Source organism: Lotus japonicus, chromosome 6 (genome assembly GCF_012489685.1).
Source record: "Lotus japonicus ecotype B-129 chromosome 6, LjGifu_v1.2".
NCBI classification, from domain to species: Eukaryota; Viridiplantae; Streptophyta; class Magnoliopsida; order Fabales; family Fabaceae; genus Lotus; species Lotus japonicus.
This window is the reverse complement of record NC_080046.1, coordinates 32,200,118-32,227,092: the sequence shown is the minus strand read 5'-3', so window position 1 is coordinate 32,227,092 and position 26,975 is coordinate 32,200,118. Positions and strand designations below refer to the sequence as shown.

Below are 26,975 nucleotides of genomic sequence, written 5' to 3'. Positions count from 1 at the left end.
AAAAGTCTTCATTGTCGGGTGATTCTAGGGTTTTGAAATACCAGGGTTTCGGTTTCGGCAAACTTCCGATGATTGGAATCGGACGTTCGTAGATCCTAGAGTTTCGCCTCGAAACGATTGTGATATATGGAAAAAGAGAAGTTCTAACATTTCTCTGAAGATTTTTGGAATAAATTCCTACAGTGTTCCAAGGGTGGAAGATTTTTAGAAATTTATTCTTATAGTGTTCCAAGGGTGGAAGATTAGTCTTTTCCTGAACTTTCTCCTTCATAAATTTATTTCACTAAATAAACTCTTGTTCAGGTTTCTCTTCACAATACGTCAAACCTAATCGTAAATGGAAATCTCTCCCACTTATTCTAAGCTTAAAAACTTGGGTCTTACATTCTACGACGAGTGTCTAGGCTATAGACAGTGTAATGTGAGTAACTCGAACATCCTTACCAGTTATTTTTCTAATTGCCATCTTTTTGATATTGAGCCTGATCAACTTAATATTAGAAAATGATGATCGGAATGATAGTTGGTGTTGGACTATGAAAGGAACGTTAAGGAGAGACAGATTCCCTTTGTGGAAATGATGTGGAACCAGACAACTAGAGATGTCACGTGAAGACCCGAAACATGAGACAAAGGACAAAAACCTATGCGTCGAGACGACTGAAAATTCGTGGAAAGTATCAGAGTGTGCAGTGGAAGCGTGGTGTATCTTCCTATAGTAGTTTCGAGGACGAAACTATTTTAAGGAGGGTGGTATTGTAAGACCCGGTTTTAGGGCATACTATTTTATTAATAATATTAAATAATATTCTGTGAATTGCTTGTGCTATATGTGATATTAAGCCTTTTAAAAAGGTGATTAATTGTTAGAAGCAATATTAAGTCTAAGAAACCTCTAGACGTAGATGAGCGCGACGATACGAGCATTTTGACAGTAATATTGCTAGGGTTCTGCGACGGCGACTTTTAGGTCAAAATCGACTCGACAGGAGCGATAAGTTGGCAAATCGAGTCGACAAGGACGATTTCGTGGGCCACACCTTATGGGGAGGTGCTGGGCATGATTTTAAAAATATTCCATGAGGGAATATTCCTTTCCCCTATTTTTTGAGAGTTTTATTTAAATAAAATGGGTTTTTATTTAAATAAAATGTATTTAATTATTTTAAAACCTATGATTTATTAAATAAACATTTTCAAAATTATTTTCTGGAACATTTAAGAGGGCTGGTCGAATATTTGGAGGGAGGAAGGAGAAAAAGACTTTAGAATTTCAAATTAGGGTTTTTATGGTGCATTAAGAGGGGATTTTTGTGATTAATGCACCTAATCACCTAAAAACCGCCTTGTTTTGTGTTTGATGGTTTTATTGAGTGAAAATCTGCTCATATTTGCAAGAGGTGGGCGGCCAAGCTTGGAGAAGGAGGAGGGAATGGTTTTCCACTTAATTGCTAGTCTTTATGGAGGAGAAAATCAAGGGTTTGATTCCTTTGACTCTCATTAAGTGGGAGAGCTTGAGTGAGAGTTTTCAAATCTTTAAAGGGCCTTGACAAATCTGATTTAAAGAATTAAGGAATTAATTTTGAGCCTTAAAGAGTTTTGGTTTTAATGGAAATTAAATGGAGGATTAAAGGATGGTTTTAAAGGGAGTTATGGACTAGAAATAAATTGCAAAGAGGCCCTTGGTTTGACCAAGCTTGTGGCCGAAATTTTCAAGCATTTTGGAGGGAAAAATGCATTCAATCACCCCTTCAATGCTTTGTTCCCAAACCTCTAGTATAAATAGACCCTCTCCCCCTCTCATTTCTTCACACCAAGCTCATTTGCTCTCACTTCTCTCTAGCCGTGAGCTTCCTTTCCCTCTCTTGTCTTTCTTTTATTTTTTTTCTTGTTGAGTTCCTAAGCCTTGAGCGAGGCCATTCTCCATATGCTCTGTGGTTGCAGCTTAAGCTGATCTGCCGAAAACCAGAAGAGAATGATCTTGATCGAGTTGCTTAGGAATGTTTATGTTTTGGGGGTTTTTCTTAAGAAAATTCATGATGTTCTTAAAATGTTCTTATGATCTTCAAACAATTATTTTAGAAAAGAGGTTTTGATCTTGGGAGGATTGAATCTATGCGAAACTTGTGTTTTTCTTCGAAAGTTCTTCAAGTGTTCTTACGATCTTCAAGCAAAATGTTTTAGAAAAGTATGTTTGATCTTATGAAAGAAATGATTTTGGGATTTTCAAGGTTTTTTGGGGGGGGATTTCGTGATCAGCAAGGAGATATGCTTATGATTGATTCGATTGTCCGATTAGTAACGTTACTCTGCCCGTTCGTTGGTAGGAAATTTCCAAGTGTAGATCTAGCTTCAAGGAGCAACCCCAGACTTTTAGGAAAGCGTACCTTTGAGGTAAGGGCACTTCGGCCTCGGCCTAGATAAATTGTTTGTGATTGTGATTGTTAGCAAGCATGATGCTAGATATGCTATATGATGATGCAATAAATGCTAGCTAGTGTTATTATGAACATGCCTATATGCCTAGGGTGTTAGCTATATTTATTGCTATGCATGCAAGTTATTATGCAATGATATGTTGTTCATAAGAGATGAACGTGATGGGCTTAGGGCCTAGTGATGATGACTGACTTGCTTGGCATGCATTGTGGACCAAGTGACCTGGATTGGGCTTGGTTGGCCACAGCTAGTGACCTGGATTGGGCTAGTTGATGGTGACGTTCAGGGGATGGACCTGAACAAAGGACGAACGTGAAACGACAGTGCGTTGGAGAGGTCCAACCCCGATCATCAAGCTGTTGGGCAGCGGTGCTTTGGAGATGTCCAACCCCGATCGTGGAGTCGTGTTCGTCCTGCCTTTCCATGAGGGATTGGCTTATGGATATCCAAAGCGTCTGCATGCATGTGCACGAGCATTGACTAACAATAAACTATGAGATAGTTCCCTATACTTGTGAAACTTAGAATTATGAGATAGTTCCCTATACTTGTGAACCTTAGAACTTAATATAGTTCCCATATTTGTGAATGTTAGCTTAGTGAAGAACTTGTGATTGATAGGGTAGTATACCCTACTTATGATATGTGTGTGTTAGAAGTTGACCCATGCTTGTTTGCTTGTTTGCTGTTTGTTGTTTGGGGCGCTTAACGCCTAGACAACAAGCATGCGTGTGATCAGTCGAGATGCGACCCTATATCTGCTTGTTGTGGACGGCGGCAAGGCTCAAGACATCGACCGCGCAACTGATGGTTCAGCTATGGGATTGGCGAGAGCAAAGGATGCGAGACGATATGATGCGAGCGTTGGAGGAGGCCTTAGAGGGCACGCGGCATATGAGTCGGGTATTGAGTGTGATAATTGAGTCTGTACTTGGGGGTGAGCTGAGTTTGTTTATAGGGTTCGAACCTAACCTAGAGACCTTCTTGTTGTGTTGGCTCGGGAGCGGTCGAACACTAGTTTAATCATTATGTTTTAATTTGAAAGAATCATTGTACGCTTCCAAAGCTTTTATTAATAAAATGAATTATTCAGTCTATTTCTCAAGTTACTACTTTTTATTTGTAAGCAATGTTATCGAAAAGTTTTATTCCAACGAAAATTTATACACGTTTTTGGAAAAAGGTTACTAAAGTGACCCTCGAGAAATCGGGGCGTTACATCTTCAAAAGGGATCTTTCTCTATGTCCAAATATCATGCAAATATTCCTTTAAAATATCATGTTGAGACACCCAAGGTGATCAGAACCGCTAGGGTAACTAACAAGAGAGGACCCAGAAAATGTGTACCTAAGGATAAGATTATCTATGTTGCAGATATCCTTGATAGCTCCACTGAAACACCAATCATGGTATCTGGACAGTGGATGCTCGCGTCACATGACGGGAGAAAGGCGTATGTTCCAAGAGCTAAAACTTAAGCCTGGAGGCGAAGTTGGCTTTGGAGGAAATGAAAAGGGTAAAATTGTTGGTACTGGTACTATTTGTGTAGATAGTAGTCCATGCATTGACAATGTGTTATTGGTAGATGGCTTAACACATAACTTATTGTCTATAAGTCAATTAGCTGACAAGGGTTATGATGTTATATTCAATCAAAAGTCCTGCCGGGTTGTAAGTCAGATCGATGGCTCTGTTCTGTTTAACAGCAAGAGGAAGAACAACATTTATAAGATCAGATTATCTGAGTTGGAGGCTCAGAATGTGAAGTGCCTTCTCTCTGTTAATGAAGAGCAGTGGGTATGGCATAGACGGTTAGGGCATGCCAGTATGAGAAAGATTTCTCAACTGAGCAAGCTAAACCTTGTCTGGGGCTTACCCAATCTGAAGTTCGCTTCAGACGCTCTTTGTGAAGCATGTCAGAAAGGCAAATTCACTAAAGTCCCTTTCAAGGCAAAGAATGTTGTCTCAACCTCAAGGCCGTTGGAACTTCTGCATATCGACCTTTTTGGACCAGTGAAAACTGAGTCTATAGGTGGCAAGAGATATGGGATGGTTATCGTTGATGACTATAGCCGCTGGACATGGGTAAAGTTTCTAACCCGCAAGGATGAGTCTCATGCTGTGTTCTCTACCTTCATAGCCCAAGTGCAAAATGAGAAGGCTTGTAGGATTGTGCGTGTCAGAAGTGACCATGGTGGAGAGTTTGAGAATGACAAGTTTGAGAGTCTGTTTGATTCCTATGGAATCGCACATGATTTCTCTTGTCCCAGAACTCCTCAACAAAATGGTGTTGTTGAGAGGAAGAACAGAACTCTTCAGGAGATGGCTAGAACCATGCTCCAAGAAACTGGCATGGCTAAGCAATTTTGGGCAGAGGCAGTAAATACAGCATGTTACATTCAGAACAGAATCTTTGTGAGACCAATTCTGAATAAGACTCCCTATGAATTGTGGAAGAACATAAAACCCAACATTTCTTATTTTCATCCTTTTGGTTGTGTTTGCTATGTTCTTAATACTAAGGATAGATTGCATAAATTTGATGCTAAATCTTCTAAATGTCTTTTACTTGGTTATTCTGAAAGATCTAAGGGTTTTAGATTTTATAATACTGATGCTAAGACTATTGAAGAGTCTATTCATGTTAGATTTGACGATAAGCTTGACTCTGACCAGTCAAAGCTAGTTGAGAAGTTTGCAGATATGAGCATAAATGTTTCTGACAAAGGAAAAGCTCCAGAGGAAGCTGAGCCAGAGGAAGATGAACCAGAAGAAGAAGCTGGTCCCTCAGATTCACAAACTCTGAAGAAGAGCAGAATCACTGCAGCTCATCCTAAGGAATTGATTCTGGGAAACAAGGACGAACCAGTCAGAACCAGATCAGCCTTCAGACCCTCTGAAGAGACCTTGCTCAGTCTTAAAGGATTGGTGTCCTTAATTGAACCCAAGTCCATAGATGAAGCTCTTCAGGACAAGGATTGGATTCTGGCCATGGAAGAAGAATTGAATCAATTCTCCAAGAACGATGTTTGGAGCTTAGTGAAGAAGCCTGAGAGTGTCCATGTAATTGGAACAAAATGGGTGTTCAGAAACAAGCTAAATGAGAAAGGAGATGTAGTCAGAAAAAAGGCAAGGCTAGTTGCTCAAGGCTACAGTCAACAGGAAGGAATTGACTACACTGAAACATTTGCTCCAGTAGCAAGACTAGAAGCAATCAGACTGTTGATCTCCTTCTCAGTAAATCACAACATAGTTCTTCATCAGATGGATGTGAAAAGTGCCTTCCTAAATGGTTACATTTCAGAGGAAGTTTATGTTCATCAACCCCCAGGTTTTGAAGATGAGAAGAGACCAGACCATGTGTTCAAATTGAAGAAATCACTCTATGGTCTGAAGCAAGCTCCCAGAGCATGGTATGAGAGACTCAGCTCATTCCTTCTGGAAAATGAGTTTGTAAGGGGTAAAGTAGATACAACTCTCTTTTGCAAAACTTATAAAGATGATATCTTAATTGTGCAAATCTATGTTGATGATATTATATTCGGTTCTGCTAACCAATCTCTATGCAAAGAATTTTCAAAGATGATGCAGGCTGAATTTGAGATGAGTATGATGGGAGAACTAAAGTACTTTCTGGGAATACAAGTTGATCAAACACCAGAAGGAACATATATCCATCAGAGCAAGTACACTAAAGAACTTCTGAAGAAGTTCAATATGCTGGAATCCACAGTGGCCAAGACTCCAATGCATCCAACATGCATTCTGGAGAAAGAAGATAAAAGTGGTAAAGTATGTCAGAAGCTCTATCGTGGCATGATAGGTTCACTTCTATATTTAACTGCATCTAGGCCAGACATACTATTTAGTGTCCATCTATGTGCTCGTTTCCAATCAGATCCAAGGGAAACCCACTTAACTGCTGTTAAGAGGATCCTAAGGTATCTGAAAGGCACCACTAACCTTGGCTTGATGTATAAGAAAACATCAGAGGATAAGCTTTCAGGTTACTGTGATGCTGATTATGCTGGAGATAGAACCGAGAGAAAAAGTACTTCTGGAAATTGTCAATTTCTAGGAAGCAATCTAGTCTCATGGGCAAGCAAGAGACAATCAACCATTGCACTATCCACTGCAGAGGCAGAATATATCTCAGCAGCAATATGCAGCACTCAGATGCTCTGGATGAAACATCAGCTGGAGGATTATCAGATCCTTGAGAGCAATATCCCAATCTATTGTGATAACACTGCTGCAATCTCATTGAGTAAGAATCCTATCCTACATTCAAGGGCTAAGCATATTGAGGTAAAATATCACTTTATTAGAGATTATGTACAGAAGGGCGTACTTCTTCTGAAGTTTGTTGATACTGACCATCAATGGGCAGATATCTTTACAAAGCCCTTAGCAGAGGATAGATTTAATTTTATTCTGAAAAATCTGAACATGGACTTTTGTCCAGAGTGAAGATGGATCAGAACCTCTGACTATGATACTTCTTGATCAGAAGATGTCTAGTCCAGAAGGTAACTCAATCAGAGTGTGTGTACCCATTGGTACTGACTCTGAAGCTGAGACAGCAACACGTGTGTCAGTATTTCTGATGCATAGTTCCTTGTGCTCGTGTGACAGTCTGTCATGATGCGTGTAGATGTGCTTCTCTCCTGTGTGTGATATGTGTATTTACTGTTACTATCTATCTTTAATTTTCAACCGTTGATTTTAAATTGCTTTTTGAATCAACAACGGTTATTTGTCAAAACCCACTATACACACACGATCTCCTTCACTTTCGGTTTTTACTCTCTCTCTCTCTGCAATTTCAAAACCGCTTACCCTCGATTTCTTTCTCGCTCTCTCTTCATCTTTCAACCTTCATCTTCTACCTAAACCTTCAACCGCTCCAAAAATGGTGAGTCAAACCAGAAGAGCTACTGCAGATGCAACCCAGTTCCCTCATATGGTAGTTGGTCAAGCTACAGGTCAAAGGGGTCCTGAGAATCCGAATCAAGATCAAGGTCAAGCTCAAGTGCAGATTATTCCGATTGCAGAACGGGGCTGTGCCGTTCACGGCGTATATGCTCCTGAGGAACTTCAAGTACTGGCAGAATGGAGATCCGACCTCGACAATATTGCTACAAATGGGTATGATCTTCGTCCTGAAGTCCAAGTTCAAGGCTGGGAAAATTACTTCAACAGGCTTCGAGGACCGGTGTATGACAAACTGATCAAGGAATTCTGGAAGCACGCCGACTGCGATGATACTCAGGTGGTATCTCACATTCTTGGAAGGAAAATCATCATTACAGAGAAATCCTTCGTAAATCTGCTGGGTCCAGCAACTGCTCGTGGGTATCGATTTCAACTGACAGAATCGAAGCTGAAACCCAACACCAAGAATACAATCAACAAAGCCCTGTTCACCTCTTTCAAACAGGGCAAGACCGATTACAAGGTACTGGACCTTCATCCCAAGCTCAGAATCTGGCACAAGATTCTGCTCAACTGCATAAACCAGAGACCAAAGGGCAGTTCCCCAGACTACATCAACTTCAACCAGAAGGCGATGTTGTTTTTCATCCAAGACAAGAAGAAGATCTGCCTTCCCTACTTCTTGTTCTCCTACTTGAAGGAGTGCATCCGGAAGTCTAGGACTACTGCCTCCATCAAGTCAGCAATCAAGTATATCCCTTTTGGGAGATTGTTGTCTGATCTCTTCATTGAGAGTGGCCTCATTCAAGATCTGGTCAATGCTGGATGCACAGAGGATCTGACCACCATTGTCAGTGATGTCTTCACTGCAAATTCTCTGAAGAAAATGGGTCTAGTCAAGAAGAAGATTGCTCCTGCCCATGAAGACACATCTTCTGAAATCAGAAGTAGAAGGGTGCCTCTGAATGACTACCCTCTGAATGACTACCCTCAGAAGTAGAAGGGTGCCTCTGAATGACAATCCTGAAGCCATTAGGTGCTATGTTGAAGACCTAAGAGCTCAAGGCTATGAAATTGATCTCGATGAATTCTTCAGAAGACTGCCGCCAGCTCCAGAGTTTCCTTCTCCTACCAAGAAGAAAGTTCAGAGGAAGATGATCTTAGAAGAATCTTCTGAGGAATCAGATGTCCCTCTGACCAAAGGGAAGAAGGCTGGTCAATCCAAGAGAAAACATGATGAATCCAGCAAGCCAGATGATGGTGATGATGGTGATAATGAGGATGGTCCTCCTTCTCCTAAGAAGAAGAAGAAGCAGGTCAGAATAGTGGTGAAGCCTACCCGGGTGGAACCAGCTGCTGAAGTGATCAGAAGGATTGAAACTCCTGCCAGAGTGACAAGATCATCAGCACAATCAAGTAAGTCTGCAGTTGCTTCTGATGATGATTTGAATTTATTTGATGCACTCCCCATCTCAGCCATGCTCAAACAATCTTCAAATCCACTCACTCCCATTCCTGAGTCCCAACCAGCTGCACAAACCACCTCTCCACCACATTCCCCAAGGTCTTCATTTTTTCAACCTTCTCCTACTGAAGCACCTCTCTGGAATTTTCTCCAGAACCAACCCTCTAGGCCAGATGAACCAACCTCTCCCATTACCATCCAGTATAACCCATTAACTTCTAAACCCATCATCCATGAACATCCAGAGCCCAACCAATCAGAACCTGGACCCAGAACCTCTGATCACTCTGTCCCAAGCGCATCAGAACGTCTGGCTCCCCGAACCACTGATACAGACTCTTCCACAGCCTATACACCTGTATCCTTCCCAACCAATGTTGCTGACTCTTCTCCTTCCAACAACTCTGAATCCCTTCGAAAATTCATGGAAGTTAGAAAACAAAAGGTGTCTACCTTAGAAGAATATTATCTCACTTGTCCAAGCCCTAGGAGATATCCTGGCCCTAGACCTAAACGTCTAGTAGACCCAGATGAACCTATCTTGGCCAATCCTTTACATGAGGCAGACCCTTTGGCTCAACAAGCTCACCTTGCCCCTGACCAACAAGAGCCAGTTCAACCAGAACCTGAACCAGAACAATCTGTGTCTAACCACTCCTCAGTGAGATCACCCCATCTTCTGGTTGAAACTTCAGCACCTCACCTTGGAACCTCTGAACCAAATGCTCAAATGTTTAACATTGGCTCTCCACAAGGTGCCTCTGAAGCTCACAGCAGCATTCACCCAGCCTCTCCTGGAACCAACCTCTCTATAATTCCCTACACTCACCTCCGACCCACATCTCTCTCTGAGTGCATCAATATTTTTCATCATGAAGCTTCATTGATGCTACGCAATGTGCAAGGTCAGACTGATCTAAGCGAGAATGCTGAATATGTGGCTGAAGAGTGGAACAGTCTGAGCACTTGGCTAGTGGCTCAAGTTCCAGTTATGATGCAGCTCCTGAATGCAGAGGGAAGTCAGAGGATCGAGGCTGCAAAGCAAAGGTTTGCTAGAAGGGTGGCTCTTCATGAACAAGAACAAAGACATAAGCTACTTGAAGCTATTGAAGAAGCCAAACGAAAGAAAGCACAAGCAGAAGAAGCTGCACGTCAACCAACAGCTCAAGCTGAACAAGCCAGATTAGAGGCAGAACGACTTGAAGCTGAGGCTGAAGCTCTTAGATGCCAAGCACTTGCACCCGTAGTTTTTACTCCTGCTGCCTCTGCTTCCACTCAAGCTCCTCACGCTGCTCAGCATGTTCCTTCCAGTTCTACACAGCCAAACTCGTCCAGACTCGACGTTGTGGATCAACGTCTTGACACTCATGAGTCTCTGCTAATTGAAATGAAGCAAATGATGATGGAACTTCTGCGTCGATCTGATAAACCCTAGCTTTAGGATCTCTTCGTTTTTATTTTTTTTCTTCTTTACCTTGTTTTATTTCGTTAACCTCTGGTTCTTTCTTGTTAATCTTTACTTTGCTCCTGACATTATGTTTGCAAAATCTTCTTATTCATAATAAACTGCGTTTACATCATACAATTTTTTTTCTTTTTCCTAAAACCCTAGAATGGAGGATCCCTCCTCATTCTTCTGCACTCCTGGCGCTGCTCTGACCTCTCCTTCTCCAGACGCTCCAGTGCATACTGGATGTTGTTGAGACTGTCTTTTAGCTCATCCCTCTCCAGAATCTCTTCTGCAGTCTTGAGCTTCTTTTCCAAGATCTCTTTTTCTTCCAGCAGCTTTAGTTCAAGCTGGCTGAGTTCTTGCACTTCCTCCACGAAGGCAAGAAATTCCCTCAAGTCTTTCTTCAACTCTGGACGCAGGTCCTCCTCCAGCAGTGTCCGTGTTAGCTCTGAGATGGTTGTTGTACCCTCTGGATGCCTAATGTTGAGGAACAAGTCCTCTTCGAAGGCTCTCTTTCTCAGCTCCTCTAATGCGATCATGTATGATGCCATTTTTTTTGGTATTATTCGAGTTGTGAAGCTTACCCCATTCTTCATCGCTTTATATAGGCTTCACCTTCTCTCTGAAAGTTAATGCTCCTACGGTTTCTTGAGGTTAAGTTCTTGGTAACTGACCCTTTTCTTTACTCCATTGGCCGGTGGTAAACGTTCCTCTTGTGCATTAACTCTTCTATTTACTTCGCCTAACTCTGATTCATGCATCGTTTTAATTTTCTTTAAACTTAGACCTTCTCTAAGGGGGAGTACCTTGTACTTCAAGCTAAGTTTTTCACACCCCAAGCTTTTTGCTTATGACAAAAAGGGGGAGTACACCCAGTTTTTGATGTGTAAGATGTGTTAGTGTGATTTATTTTTCTTTTGGAGAACTTAAGAGTTCCACCTTTTTGACCATAGATGTGTCACTGGGCAAATACAAGGAATACATTTCACTTCTTCTAAAGTGATATTAGTTTGACTCTGATACCCAAGACTCTGATACCTTATCGTTAACTCTGATTACTTATGCGCTCTGATTACTCTATTTTCATCTATGTCATAAGTTTTTCACTCTGAACTCTTATATTATTTAGCTCAGAATCTAGACTCTTCTAACGTTTTCATCAAGTATTAGATTCAGGGGGAGCTAAGCTCAGAATCAAGCAGTGACTTGAATTCAGAATGAGCAAGATAAACTATTCACATCAGGATAAGTCTTGTTCTATATCTCTAAAATCTGAGTGAATTCAGTTTAATGTTTAAGAATTGTTCATCAAAAATCTTAGTTTTGTCATCATCAAAAAGGGGGAGATTGTAAGATCAAGTTTTGATCTAGTAGTACAACTCTATGTTTTGATGATTACATGTTAACCTTTTGATATGAACAATTGTGGTACTCTAATGTGTTTTTCTGAGTGTGCTATTTACAGGCTCTGACCTCTATTCAATCTCACACAAATCAGAAGCACTGTGCTTAAAGAGTGACCCAAGCAATGCTTTCGCATTGACCATGTTCAACATGAACAGTGGAAAAGCTTCAGAAGTTCTGAAGCTACACAAACTCTGATGTGGACTCAGTCACTAGGAGCTCTGAAGATCCAGAAGTTCTGATAACCTAGAAACACTGAAGGTTCAGATGTTCTGATGGTGTAGAAGACTCTGAAGATACAGAAGCTGAATAGTGGAAACTCTGAAGTCCAGAAGCAAGAAACTCTGAAGACCATGTACTTCCCTCTGAGTTCAGAATCAGAAGATACAATGATCAGAGGATCTGTGCTTTCCCTCTGACTCTGATCAACCGGCTTCACAAGTTCTAACATGAAGCATTCCCCTGATCAGAAGTCTCCTAGGTTTAAAGGTCATGTCACTATCCAAGTACAAAAGCAACTGTACCATCCTGACGACCTACCTAACGTTCTCAGCCATAGCAGAAGCTGGAATTTCCAGAACTGCCCTCCAACGGTAGCATTTCCCATGCAACGTTCAACCCTAATCCTTGGAGTATAAAAGAGGCTGAAGACTGAAAGAAGTGGCTAGAAGCATTCACATACGCGCAAGACAAATTCAAATTCTTCTAAGCTTTCTTTCATCCTGAATTTCATTGTGTTTACTATAAGCTTTTTAGAAGCACTTTCTTTGTAAACAAGAACTTCATATACAGTTGTATAGTTTTCCTTTAGGAGATCAAGGTTGATCGGATCCTAGAGAAGACTAAGAGAGTGAATCTTAGTGTGAGCTAAGTCAGTGTAATTGTTAGTCACTTGTAGGTTTCAAGTGCAGTTGTAACTCTTACCTGATTAGTGGATTGCCTTCATTCTAAGAAGGAAGAAATCACCTTAACGGGTGGACTGGAGTAGCTTGAGTGATTTATCAAGTGAACCAGGATAAAAATCCTTGTGTGCTTTTCTATCTCTTATTCTTAGCACTTAAGTTCTCGAAAGATTTGTCAAAATCTTTAAGGTGGAAGTTTTATCTTGAAAACGTTATTCAAACCCCCCCCCTTTCTACCGTTTTTCATACCTTCAATTGGTATCAGAGCGCAAGTTCTGATTACCACACCTAACAGTGTTCAGTGATCCGGGCCGGTGTGAAAAACAATGGCAGCCACCACCAGTGAAACTCAAAGAGATGGTTACAATGCAAAGCCTCCTATGTTCGACGGTCAAAGGTTCGAATATTGGAAAGATAGACTGGAAAGTTTCTTTCTGGGTTTCGATGCAGATCTCTGGGATATTATTGTGGATGGCTACGAGCGTCCAGTTGATGCAGATGGCAAGAAGATCCAAAGGTCAGAGATGACTGCAGATCAAAAGAAGCTGTACTCACAACATCACAAAGCAAGAGCAATTCTTCTAAGTGCTATTTCTTATGAAGAGTACCAGAAGATTACAGATCGTGAGTTTGCAAAAGGCATTTTTGAATCTCTGAAGATGTCTCATGAAGGAAACAAGAAAGTCAAAGAATCAAAAGCATTGTCTTTGATCCAAAAGTATGAATCCTTCATCATGGAGCCAAATGAGTCCATTGAAGAAATGTTCTCCAGATTTCAGTTGCTTGTAGCTGGCATACGACCTCTCAACAAGAGCTACACAACAAAAGATCATGTCATAAGGGTCATCAGGTGTCTTCCTGAAAGTTGGATGCCCTTGGTGACTTCAATAGAGCTCACGAGAGATGTTGAGCGTATGAGTTTAGAAGAACTCATCAGCATACTTAAGTGCCATGAGCTGAAGCGCTCTGAGATGCAAGATCTGAGGAAAAAGTCTATAGCCCTGAAATCCAAATCTGAAAAGGCTAAGGCTGAGAAGTCAAAAGCTCTTCAAGCTGAAGAAGAAGAATCTGAAGAAGCATCAGAAGATTCTGATGAAGACGAGCTGACTCTGATCTCCAAAAGACTCAACCGAATCTGGAAGCACAGGCAGAGCAAGTACAAAGGCTCTGGAAAGGCAAAAGGAAAGTCTGAATCCTCAGGCCAGAAGAAGTCATCAATTAAGGAAGTCACATGCTTTGAGTGCAAAGAATCAGGGCACTACAAAAGTGACTGTCCAAAGTTGAAGAAGGATAAGAAGCCAAAGAAGCACTTCAAGACAAAGAAAAGTCTGATGGTGACATTTGATGAATCAGAGTCAGAGGATGTTGACTCTGATGGTGAAGTCCAAGGACTCATGGCTATTGTCAAAGACAAAGGAGCAAAGTCAAAGGAAGCTGTTGACTCTGACTCAGAATCAGAAGGAGATCCTAACTCAGACGATGAAAATGAGGTATTCGCTTCTTTCTCTACCTCTGAACTGAAACATGCCTTGTCTGATATCATGGATAAGTATAACTCTTTATTGTCTAAGCATAAGAAGTTGAAAAAGAACTTATCTGCTGTTTCTCAAACTCCTTCTGAACATGAAAAGGTTATTTCTGATTTAAAAAATGATAATCATGCCTTGATCAATTCTAACTCTGTGCTTAAGAACCAGATTGCTAAGTTAGAAGAAATAGTTGCTTGTAATGCCTCTGATTGTAGAAATGAATCTAAGTATGAAAAGTCTTTTCAAAGATTCGTGGCTAAAAGCGTAGATAGAAGCTTAATGGCTTCAATGATCTATGGCGTAAGCAGAAATGGAATGCATGACATTGGCTACTCTAAACCAATTAGAAATGAGCCCTCTGTGTCTAAAGCTAAATCTTTGTATGAATGCTTTGTTCCCTCTGGTACCATATTGCCTGACCCTTTACCTGCTAAAGTTGCTAAAACTCCTCTTCTGTAAGACCCGGTTTTAGGGCATACTATTTTATTAATAATATTAAATAATATTCTGTGAATTGCTTGTGCTATATGTGATATTAAGCCTTTTAAAAAGGTGATTAATTGTTAGAAGCAATATTAAGTCTTAGAAACCTCTAGACGTAGATGAGCGCGGCGATACGAGCATTTTGACAGTAATATTGCTAGGGTTCTGCGACGGCGACTTTTAGGTCAAAATCGACTCGACAGGAGCGATAAGTTGGCAAATCGAGTCGACGAGGACGATTTCGTGGGCCACACCTTATGGGGAGGTGCTGGGCATGATTTTAAAAATATTCCATGAGGGAATATTCCTTTCCCCTATTTTTTGAGAGTTTTATTTAAATAAAATGGGTTTTTATTTAAATAAAATGTATTTAATTATTTTAAAACCTATGATTTATTAAATAAAAATTTTCAAAATTATTTTCTGGAACATTTAAGAGGGCTGGTCGAATATTTGGAGGGAGGAAGGAGAAAAAGATTTTAGAATTTCAAATTAGGGTTTTTATGGTGCATTAAGAGGGGATTTTTGTGATTAATGCACCTAATCACCTAAAAACGGCCTTGTTTTGTGTTTGATGGTTTTATTGAGTGAAAATCTGCTCATATTTGCAAGAGGTGGGCGGCCAAGCTTGGAGAAGGAGGAGGGAATGGTTTTCCACTTAATTGCTAGTCTTTATGGAGGAGAAAATCAAGGGTTTGATTCCTTTGACTCTCATTAAGTGGGAGAGCTTGAGTGAGAGTTTTCAAATCTTTAAAGGGCCTTGACAAATCTGATTTAAAGAATTAAGGATTTAATTTTGAGCCTTAAAGAGTTTTGGTTTTAATGGAAATTAAATGGAGGATTAAAGGATGGTTTTAAAGGGAGTTATGGACTAGAAATAAATTGCAAAGAGGCCCTTGGTTTGACCAAGCTTGTGGCCGAAATTTTCAAGCATTTTGGAGGGAAAAATGCATTCAATCACCCCTTCAATGCTTTGTTCCCAAACCTCTAGTATAAATAGACCCTCTCCCCCTCTCATTTCTTCACACCAAGCTCATTTGCTCTCACTTCTCTCTAGCCGTGAGCTTCCTTTCCCTCTCTTGTCTTTCTTTTATTTTTTTTCTTGTTGAGTTCCTAAGCCTTGAGCAAGGCCATTCTCCATATGCTCTGTGGTTGCAGCTTAAGCTGATCTGCCAAAAACCAGAAGAGAATGATCTTGATCGAGTTGCTTAGGAATGTTTATGTTTTGGGGGTTTTTCTTAAGAAAATTCATGATGTTCTTAAAATGTTCTTATGATCTTCAAACAATTATTTTAGAAAAGAGGTTTTGATCTTGGGAGGATTGAATCTATGCGAAACTTGTGTTTTTCTTCGAAAGTTCTTCAAGTGTTCTTACGATCTTCAAGCAAAATGTTTTAGAAAAGTATGTTTGATCTTATGAAAGAAATGATTTTGGGATTTTCAAGGTTTTTTGGGGGGGAGGATTTCGTGATCAGCAAGGGGATATGCTTATGATTGATTTGATTGTCCGATTAGTAACGTTACTCTGCCCGTTCGTTGGTAGGAAATTTCCAAGTGTAGATCTAGCTTCAAGGAGCAACCCCAGACTTTTAGGAAAGCGTACCTTTGAGGTAAGGGCACTTCGGCCTCGGCCTAGATAAATTGTTTGTGATTGTGATTGTTAGCAAGCATGATCCTAGATATGCTATATGATGATGCAATAAATGCTAGCTAGTGTTATTATGAACATGCCTATATGCCTAGGGTGTTAGCTATATTTATTGCTATGCATGCAAGTTATTATGCAATGATATGTTGTTCATAAGAGATGAACGTGATGGGCTTAGGGCCTAGTGATGATGACTGACTTGCATGACATGCATTGTGGACCAAGTGACCTGAATTGGGCTTGGTTGGCCACAGCTAGTGACCTGGATTGGGCTAGTTGATGGTGACGTTCAGGGGATGGACCTGAACAAAGGACGAACGTGAAACGACAGTGCGTTGGAGAGGTCCAACCCCGATCATCAAGCTGTTGGGCAGCGGTGCGTTGGAGATGTCCAACCCCGATCGTGGAGTCGTGTTCGTCCTGCCTTTCCATGAGGGATTGGCTTATGGATATCCAAAGCGTCTGCATGCATGTGCACGAGCATTGACTAACAATAAACTATGAGATAGTTCCCTATACTTGTGAAACTTAGAATTATGAGATAGTTCCCTATACTTGTGAACCTTAGAACTTAATATAGTTCCCATATTTGTGAATGTTAGCTTAGTGAAGAACTTGTGATTGATAGGGTAGTATACCCTACTTATGATATGTGTGTGTTAGAAGTTGACCCATGCTTGTTTGCTTGTTTGCTGTTTGTTGTTTGGGGCGCTTAACGCCTAGACAACAAGCATGCGTGTGATCAGTCGAGATGCGACCCTATATCTGCTTGTTGTGGACGGCGGCAAGGCTCGAGACATCGACCGCGCAACTGATGGTTCAGCTATGGGATTGGCGAGAGCAAAGGATGCGAGACGATATGATGCGAGCGTTGGAGGAGGCCTTAGAGGGCACGCGGCCTATGAGTCGGGTATTGAGTGTGATAATTGAGTCTGTACTTGGGGGTGAGCTGAGTTTGTTTATAGGGTTCGAACCTAACCTAGAGACCTTCTTGTTGTGTTGGCTCGGGAGCGGTCGAACACTAGTTTAATCATTATGTTTTAATTTGAAAGAATCATTGTACGCTTCCAAAGCTTTTATTAATAAAATGAATTATTCAGTTTATTTCTCAAGTTACTACTTTTTATTTGTAAGCAATGTTATCGAAAAGTTTTATTTCAACGAAAATTTATACACGTTTTTGGAAAAAGGTTACTAAAGTGACCCTCGAGAAATCGGGGCGTTACATTGTGGTATCAGAGCTTTGGTTGAGAAAACCAGAGCTTTGGGTTAGTGGTCCCTAGGAGTTGAGTCCAAGAGAGTTGGGTAGAACTTGTTTGCTAAGATGGTTGATTGACTTGTTTGATTGTCTGGAGCGTCATTGCTGTGATGCTCAACCCTTGGAGTCCTTAGACTCTAAGTGAAGTTTGAATTTGGATGGTAAACTTGTGCAGGTTGAAAGATGCCTCCACGACAAGACCCATCTAACGAACAATTGGCTCAAGCCATGGCTCAGCTGGCCCAAGTGGTGGCCCAGCAAGCTGCTGCAACTGCCGCCACCAATGCTGCTCAAGCTCAGCGAGAGGCTGAAGAGCATACTCGGAGGGCTCAGCAACAAGCTCGGGAGCTAGCTCAGGCTCAGACTAGAGGGTTGAATGACTTCAAACGCCAAGACCCGCCGAGGTTCAGTGGTGAGTCGGATCCGGAAAAGGCTGACATTTGGATCCAGGAACTTGAGAAAATCTTTGGAGTGCTGCAGACCCCTGATGACACTAAGGTGGTGCTAGCTACGTACATGCTGCTGGGTGACGCCGAGTACTGGTGGAGGAGCGCCAGGCAGATATTGGAAGCAAGCAACACGGTGGTCACTTGGGATACCTTCAAGAGGGCATTCCTTGACAAGTACTTCCCTGAGACTGCAAGGGAAGAGAAAGAAACCCAATTCCTGAAGCTCCACCAAGGAAGCATGTCTGTTGGAGAATATGCCGCCACGATGGAGGCACTGTCAAAACATTTCCGATTCTTTCAGCTGCAGGTGGACGAGCCCTATCTGTGCAACCGTTTTATGATGGGGCTACGCTACGACCTTGAGGAAGCTGTTAGACCTCTGGGCATTCGGCAATTCCAAGTGCTAGTCGAGAAGGCCCGAGAAGTTGAGGCTATGAAGAACCGCCGAGGAAGTAGGCAAGGAAGGGGTGGACCAATCAGGCCAAGCCATCAAGATTATGAGGGGCATGGTAAAGGGAAACAACCTCAGAAGAAGCCTTATGACTACCAGCGAGGCAACAATCGAGTTATGGGTCAGAACACACCCAATGAGACAACCTATGAAGGTCAAGGTAACCAAGCCCAAGGAAAGGACGTGACTTGCTTCAAGTGCGGAAAAGTGGGTCATTATGCTAATGTCTGCAAGGATGACCCTAGGGTGTGCTTTAACTGCAATAAGCCAGGACACGTGGCAAGGGATTGCAAGGCACCAAAGGTTGAAGCGGGAGCAACCTTGAATGCCGCAGGAGGAAGGCGTCCGGTAACAGCAGGACGAGTGTACACCCTGAACGCTGACGAAGTTGAGAACACCAGGGAGCTAGCTCGGGAATAGGCTAGTTCTGTTAGTGACCTTGTCACCTCTTTGTTTTGAACTTGAGGCTTTGCCTTTTTTTTTTTGGAATTGTATTCCACTTATCTATGTTGTAGCGGTCGCTACCTTTTGTTTTAACTTCTGAAACAAGATGTAACCTCTTGATGATATTCAATAAGAGATTTTCTTGCAACCCAAGTCTTCGCTAGAAGGTTGCTTAGCTATGATGTATGTGATTTGTCGTGTTGGAGACTCATTCTTGAGTCAAAGGGTGACCAAGTCACTGTCTTCCCTATGTTTTTGTGGTGTTTTGTGTGATTGTGTTTCACTCTCGATTATCCTCACTTAGCGAAGATGGTGGATGGAACCATCAGCTAAGAAAGGATGGCGGATGGAGCCAATGATCGGGGTGCATCGATCGGGATGGTGGATGGAACCGTCAGATCGATGAGATGATGGATGGAACCATCAATTGAGCAGGAATGGTGGATGGAACCATTGGTCAGACCGAGATGGTGGATGGAACCATCAGGAAAACGGGATTGGTGGATGGAACCAACGATCACATAAGGTGGATGGAACCATGGATCGGACAAACTAGATGGTGGATGGAACCGTCGAATGGACTAGGTGGTGGATGGAACCACTGAACGAGTGAATTGGTGGATGGAACCTTTGAGCTCGATGTCCGAAAAGTTTGTTTTCCCGTGTCTGAGCAGTTGATGTTGCATCCGGATCACCTGGACGGGACGCCGGCCAGCGTGTACCGGCGTGAGCATAACACCTGTTTGACTTAAACTTTTATTGTTTTAGTGTGACTGCAATGAGGCAGTCTGGGTTGTGTTCTTACGGGAGAGTTTCGTAAGGTTCTACGACGAGTGTCTAGGCTATAGACAGTGTAATGTGAGTAACTCGAACATCCTTACCAGTTATTTTTCTAATTGCCATCTTTTTGATATTGAGCCTGATCAACTTAATATTAGAAAATGATGATCGGAATGATAGTTGGTGTTGGACTATGAAAGGAACGTTAAGGAGAGACAGATTCCCTTTGTGGAAATGATGTGGAACCAGACAACTAGAGATGTCACGTGAAGACCCGAAACATGAGACAAAGGACAAAAACCTATGCGTCGAGACGACTGAAAATTCGTGGAAAGTATCAGAGTGTGCAGTGGAAGCGTGGTGTATCTTCCTATAGTAGTTTCGAGGACGAAACTATTTTAAGGAGGGTGGTATTGTAAGACCCGGTTTTAGGGCATACTATTTTATTAATAATATTAAATAATATTCTGTGAATTGCTTGTGCTATATGTGATATTAAGCCTTTTAAAAAGGTGTTTAATTGTTAGAAGCAATATTAAGTCTTAGAAACCTCTAGACGTAGATGAGCGCGACGATACGAGCATTTTGACAGTAATATTGCTAGGGTTCTGCGACGGCGACTTTTAGGTCAAAATCGACTCGACAGGAGCGATAAGTTGGCAAATCGAGTCGACAAGGACGATTTCGTGGGCCACACCTTATGGGGAGGTGCTGGGCATGATTTTTAAAATATTCCATGAGGGAATATTCCTTTCCCCTATTTTTTGAGAGTTTTATTTAAATAAAATGGGTTTTTATTTAAATAAAATGTATTTAATTATTTTAAAACCTATGATTTATTAAATAAACATTTTCAAAATTATTTTCTGGAACATTTAAGAGGGCTGGTCGAATATTTGGAGGGAGGAAGGAGAAAAAGACTTTAGAATTTCAAATTAGGGTTTTTATGGTGCATTAAGAGGGGATTTTTGTGATTAATGCACCTAATCACCTAAAAACCGCCTTGTTTTGTGTTTGATGGTTTTATTGAGTGAAAATCTGCTCATATTTGCAAGAGGTGGGCGGCCAAGCTTGGAGAAGGAGGAGGGAATGGTTTTCCACTTAATTGCTAGTCTTTATGGAGGAGAAAATCAAGGGTTTGATTCCTTTGACTCTCATTAAGTGGGAGAGCTTGAGTGAGAGTTTTCAAATCTTTAAAGGGCCTTGACAAATCTGATTTAAAGAATTAAGGATTTAATTTTGAGCCTTAAAGAGTTTTGGTTTTAATGGAAATTAAATGGAGGATTAAAGGATGGTTTTAAAGGGAGTTATGGACTAGAAATAAATTGCAAAGAGGCCCTTGGTTTGACCAAGCTTGTGGCCGAAATTTTCAAGCATTTTGGAGGGAAAAATGCATTCAATCACCCCTTCAATGCTTTGTTCCCAAACCTCTAGTATAAATAGACCCTCTCCCCCTCTCATTTCTTCACACCAAGCTCATTTGCTCTCACTTCTCTCTAGCCGTGAGCTTCCTTTCCCTCTCTTGTCTTTCTTTTATTTTTTTTCTTGTTGAGTTCCTAAGCCTTGAGCAAGGCCATTCTCCATATGCTCTGTGGTTGCAGCTTAAGCTGATCTGCCAAAAACCAGAAGAGAATGATCTAGATCGAGTTGCTTAGGAATGTTTATGTTTTGGGGGTTTTTCTTAAGAAAATTCATGATGTTCTTAAAATGTTCTTATGATCTTCAAACAATTATTTTAGAAAAGAGGTTTTGATCTTGGGAGGATTGAATCTATGCGAAACTTGTGTTTTTCTTCGAAAGTTCTTCAAGTGTTCTTACGATCTTCAAGCAAAATGTTTTAGAAAAGTATGTTTGATCTTATGAAAGAAATGATTTTGGGATTTTCAAGGTTTTTTCGGGGGGGGGGATTTCGTGATCAGCAAGGGGATATGCTTATGATTGATTCGATTGTCCGATTAGTAACGTTACTCTGCCCGTTCGTTGGTAGGAAATTTCCAAGTGTAGATCTAGCTTCAAGGAGCAACCCCAGACTTTTAGGAAAGCGTACCTTTGAGGTAAGGGCACTTCGGCCTCGGCCTAGATAAATTGTTTGTGATTGTGATTGTTAGCAAGCATGATGCTAGATATGCTATATGATGATGCAATAAATGCTAGCTAGTGTTATTATGAACATGCCTATATGCCTAGGGTGTTAGCTATATTTATTGCTATGCATGCAAGTTATTATGCAATGATATGTTGTTCATAAGAGATGAACGTGATGGGCTTAGGGCCTAGTGATGATGACTGACTTGCTTGGCATGCATTGTGGACCAAGTGACCTGGATTGGGCTTGGTTGGCCACAGCTAGTGACCTGGATTGGGCTAGTTGATGGTGACGTTCAGGGGATGGACCTGAACAAAGGACGAACGTGAAACGACAGTGCGTTGGAGAGGTCCAACCCCGATCATCAAGCTGTTGGGCAGCGGTGCGTTGGAGATGTCCAACCCCGATCGTGGAGTCGTGTTCGTCCTGCCTTTCCATGAGGGATTGGCTTATGGATATCCAAAGCGTCTGCATGCATGTGCACGAGCATTGACTAACAATAAACTATGAGATAGTTCCCTATACTTGTGAAACTTAGAATTATGAGATAGTTCCCTATACTTGTGAACCTTAGAACTTAATATAGTTCCCATATTTGTGAATGTTAGCTTAGTGAAGAACTTGTGATTGATAGGGTAGTATACCCTACTTATGATATGTGTGTGTTAGAAGTTGACCCATGCTTGTTTGCTTGTTTGCTGTTTGTTGTTTGGGGCGCTTAACGCCTAGACAACAAGCATGCGTGTGATCAGTCGAGATGCGACCCTATATCTGCTTGTTGTGGACGGCGGCAAGGCTCGAGACATCGACCGCGCAACTGATGGTTCAGCTATGGGATTGGCGAGAGCAAAGGATGCGAGACGATATGATGCGAGCGTTGGAGGAGGCCTTAGAGGGCACGCGGCCTATGAGTCGGGTATTGAGTGTGATAATTGAGTCTGTACTTGGGGGTGAGCTGAGTTTGTTTATAGGGTTCGAACCTAACCTAGAGACCTTCTTGTTGTGTTGGCTCGGGAGCGGTCGAACACTAGTTTAATCATTATGTTTTAATTTGAAAGAATCATTGTACGCTTCCAAAGCTTTTATTAATAAAATGAATTATTCAGTCTATTTCTCAAGTTACTACTTTTTATTTGTAAGCAATGTTATCGAAAAGTTTTATTCCAACGAAAATTTATACACGTTTTTGGAAAAAGGTTACTAAAGTGACCCTCGAGAAATCGGGGCGTTACATCTTCAAAAGGGATCTTTCTCTATGTCCAAATATCATGCAAATATTCCTTTAAAATATCATGTTGAGACACCCAAGGTGATCAGAACCGCTAGGGTAACTAACAAGAGAGGACCCAGAAAATGTGTACCTAAGGATAAGATTATCTATGTTGCAGATATCCTTGATAGCTCCACTGAAACACCAATCATGGTATCTGGACAGTGGATGCTCGCGTCACATGACGGGAGAAAGGCGTATGTTCCAAGAGCTAAAACTTAAGCCTGGAGGCGAAGTTGGCTTTGGAGGAAATGAAAAGGGTAAAATTGTTGGTACTGGTACTATTTGTGTAGATAGTAGTCCATGCATTGACAATGTGTTATTGGTAGATGGCTTAACACATAACTTATTGTCTATAAGTCAATTAGCTGACAAGGGTTATGATGTTATATTCAATCAAAAGTCCTGCCGGGCTGTAAGTTAGATCGATGGCTCTGTTCTGTTTAACAGCAAGAGGAAGAACAACATTTATAAGATCAGATTATCTGAGTTGGAGGCTCAGAATGTGAAGTGCCTTCTCTCTGTTAATGAAGAGCAGTGGGTATGGCATAGACGGTTAGGGCATGCCAGTATGAGAAAGATTTCTCAACTGAGCAAGCTAAACCTTGTCTGGGGCTTACCCAATCTGAAGTTCGCTTCAGACGCTCTTTGTGAAGCATGTCAGAAAGGCAAATTCACTAAAGTCCCTTTCAAGGCAAAGAATGTTGTCTCAACCTCAAGGCCGTTGGAACTTCTGCATATCGACCTTTTTGGACCAGTGAAAACTGAGTCTATAGGTGGCAAGAGATATGGGATGGTTATCGTTGATGACTATAGCCGCTGGACATGGGTAAAGTTTCTAACCCGCAAGGATGAGTCTCATGCTGTGTTCTCTACCTTCATAGCCCAAGTGCAAAATGAGAAGGCTTGTAGGATTGTGCGTGTCAGAAGTGACCATGGTGGAGAGTTTGAGAATGACAAGTTTGAGAGTCTGTTTGATTCCTATGGAATCGCACATGATTTCTCTTGTCCCAGAACTCCTCAACAAAATGGTGTTGTTGAGAGGAAGAACAGAACTCTTCAGGAGATGGCTAGAACCATGCTCCAAGAAACTGGCATGGCTAAGCAATTTTGGGCAGAGGCAGTAAATACAGCATGTTACATTCAGAACAGAATCTCTGTGAGACCAATTCTGAATAAGACTCCCTATGAATTGTGGAAGAACATAAAACCCAACATTTCTTATTTTCATCCTTTTGGTTGTGTTTGCTATGTTCTTAATACTAAGGATAGATTGCATAAATTTGATGCTAAATCTTCTAAATGTCTTTTACTTGGTTATTCTGAAAGATCTAAGGGTTTAAGATTTTATAATACTGATGCTAAGACTATTGAAGAGTCTATTCATGTTAGATTTGACGATAAGCTTGACTCTGACCAGTCAAAGCTAGTTGAGAAGTTTGCAGATATGAGCATAAATGTTTCTGACAAAGGCAAAGCTCCAGAGGAAGCTGAGCCAGAGGAAGATGAACCAGAAGAAGAAGCTGGTCCCTCAGATTCACAAACTCTGAAGAAGAGCAGAATCACTGCAGCTCATCCTAAGGAATTGATTCTGGGAAACAAGGACGAACCAGTCAGAACCAGATCAGCCTTCAGACCCTCTGAAGAGACCTTGCTCAGTCTGAAAGGATTGGTGTCCTTAATTGAACCCAAGTCCATAGATGAAGCTCTTCAGGACAAGGATTGGATTCTGGCCATGGAAGAAGAATTGAATCAATTCTCCAAGAACGATGTTTGGAGCTTAGTGAAGAAGCCTGAGAGTGTCCATGTAATTGGAACAAAATGGGTGTTCAGAAACAAGCTAAATGAGAAAGGAGATGTAGTCAGAAACAAGGCAAGGCTAGTTGCTCAAGGCTACAGTCAACAGGAAGGAATTGACTACACTGAAACATTTGCTCCAGTAGCAAGACTAGAAGCAATCAGACTGTTGATCTCCTTCTCAGTAAATCACAACATAGTTCTTCATCAGATGGATGTGAAAAGTGCCTTCCTAAATGGTTACATTTCAGAGGAAGTTTATGTTCATCAACCCCCAGGTTTTGAAGATGAGAAGAGACCAGACCATGTGTTCAAATTGAAGAAATCACTCCATGGTCTGAAGCAAGCTCCCAGAGCATGGTATGAGAGACTCAGCTCATTCCTTCTGGAAAATGAGTTTGTAAGGGGTAAAGTAGATACAACTCTCTTTTGCAAAACTTATAAAGATGATATCTTAATTGTGCGAATCTATGTTGATGATATTATATTCGGTTCTGCTAACCAATCTCTATGCAAAGAATTTTCAAAGATGATGCAGGCTGAATTTGAGATGAGTATGATGGGAGAACTAAAGTACTTTCTGGGAATACAAGTTGATCAAACACCAGAAGGAACATATATCCATCAGAGCAAGTACACTAAAGAACTTCTGAAGAAGTTCAATATGCTGGAATCCACAGTGGCCAAGACTCCAATGCATCCAACATGCATTCTGGAGAAAGAAGATAAAAGTGGTAAAGTATGTCAGAAGCTCTATCGTGGCATGATAGGTTCACTTCTATATTTAACTGCATCTAGGCCAGACATACTATTTAGTGTCCATCTATGTGCTCGTTTCCAATCAGATCCAAGGGAAACCCACTTAACTGCTGTTAAGAGGATCCTAAGGTATCTGAAAGGCACCACTAACCTTGGCTTGATGTATAAGAAAACATCAGAGTATAAGCTTTCAGGTTACTGTGATGCTGATTATGCTGGAGATAGAACCGAGAGAAAAAGTACTTCTGGAAATTGTCAATTTCTAGGAAGCAATCTAGTCTCATGGGCAAGCAAGAGACAATCAACCATTGCACTATCCACTGCAGAGGCAGAATATATCTCAGCAGCAATATGCAGCACTCAGATGCTCTAGATGAAACATCAGCTGGAGGATTATCAGATCCTTGAGAGCAATATCCCAATCTATTGTGATAACACTGCTGCAATCTCATTGAGTAAGAATCCTATCCTACATTCAAGGGCTAAGCATATTGAGGTAAAATATCACTTTATTAGAGATTATGTACAGAAGGGCGTACTTCTTCTGAAGTTTGTTGATACTGACCATCAATGGGCAGATATCTTTACAAAGCCCTTAGCAGAGGATAGATTTAATTTTATTCTGAAAAATCTGAACATGGACTTTTGTCCAGAGTGAAGATGGATCAGAACCTCTGACTATGATACTTCTTGATCAGAAGATGTCTAGTCCAGAAGGTAACTCAATCAGAGTGTGTGTACCCATTGGTACTGACTCTGAAGCTGAGACAGCAACACGTGTGTCAGTATTTCTGATGCATAGTTCCTTGTGCCCGTGTGACAGTCTGTCATGATGCGTGTAGATGTGCTTCTCTCCTGTGTGTGATATGTGTATTTACTGTTACTATCTATCTTTAATTTTCAACCGTTGATTTTAAATTGCTTTTTGAATCAACAACGGTTATTTGTCAAAACCCACTATACACACACGATCTCCTTCACTTTCGGTTTTTACTCTCTCTCTCTTCTGCAATTTCAAAACCGCTTACCCTCGATTTCTTTCTCGCTCTCTCTTCATCTTTCAACCTTCATCTTCTACCTAAACCTTCAACCGCTCCAAAAATGGTGAGTCAAACCAGAAGAGCTACTGCAGATGCAACCCAGTTCCCTCATATGGTAGTTGGTCAAGCTACAGGTCAAAGGGGTCCTGAGATTCCGAATCAAGATCAAGGTCAAGCTCAAGTGCAGATTATTCCGATTGCAGAACGGGGCTGTGCCGTTCACTGCGTATATGCTCCTGAGGAACTTCAAGTACTGGCAGAATGGAGATTCGACCTCGACAATATTGCTACAAATGGGTATGATCTTCGTCCTGAAGTCCAAGTTCAAGGCTGGGAAAATTACTTCAACAGGCTTCGAGGACCGGTGTATGACAAACTGATCAAG

The 26,975-nt window shown here is 41.4% G+C and overlaps 1 protein-coding gene across 1 annotated transcript; it reads left to right on the top strand.

Moving 5' to 3' along the window:
• Positions 1-17,697: 17,697 nt before the first annotated feature.
• Positions 17,698-18,834, top strand: LOC130725212 (uncharacterized). The gene has a single exon (XM_057576459.1). It carries the CDS (start codon positions 17,698-17,700, stop codon positions 18,832-18,834), a length of 1,137 nt encoding a protein of 378 aa, XP_057432442.1.
• Positions 18,835-26,975: the final 8,141 nt, after the last annotated feature.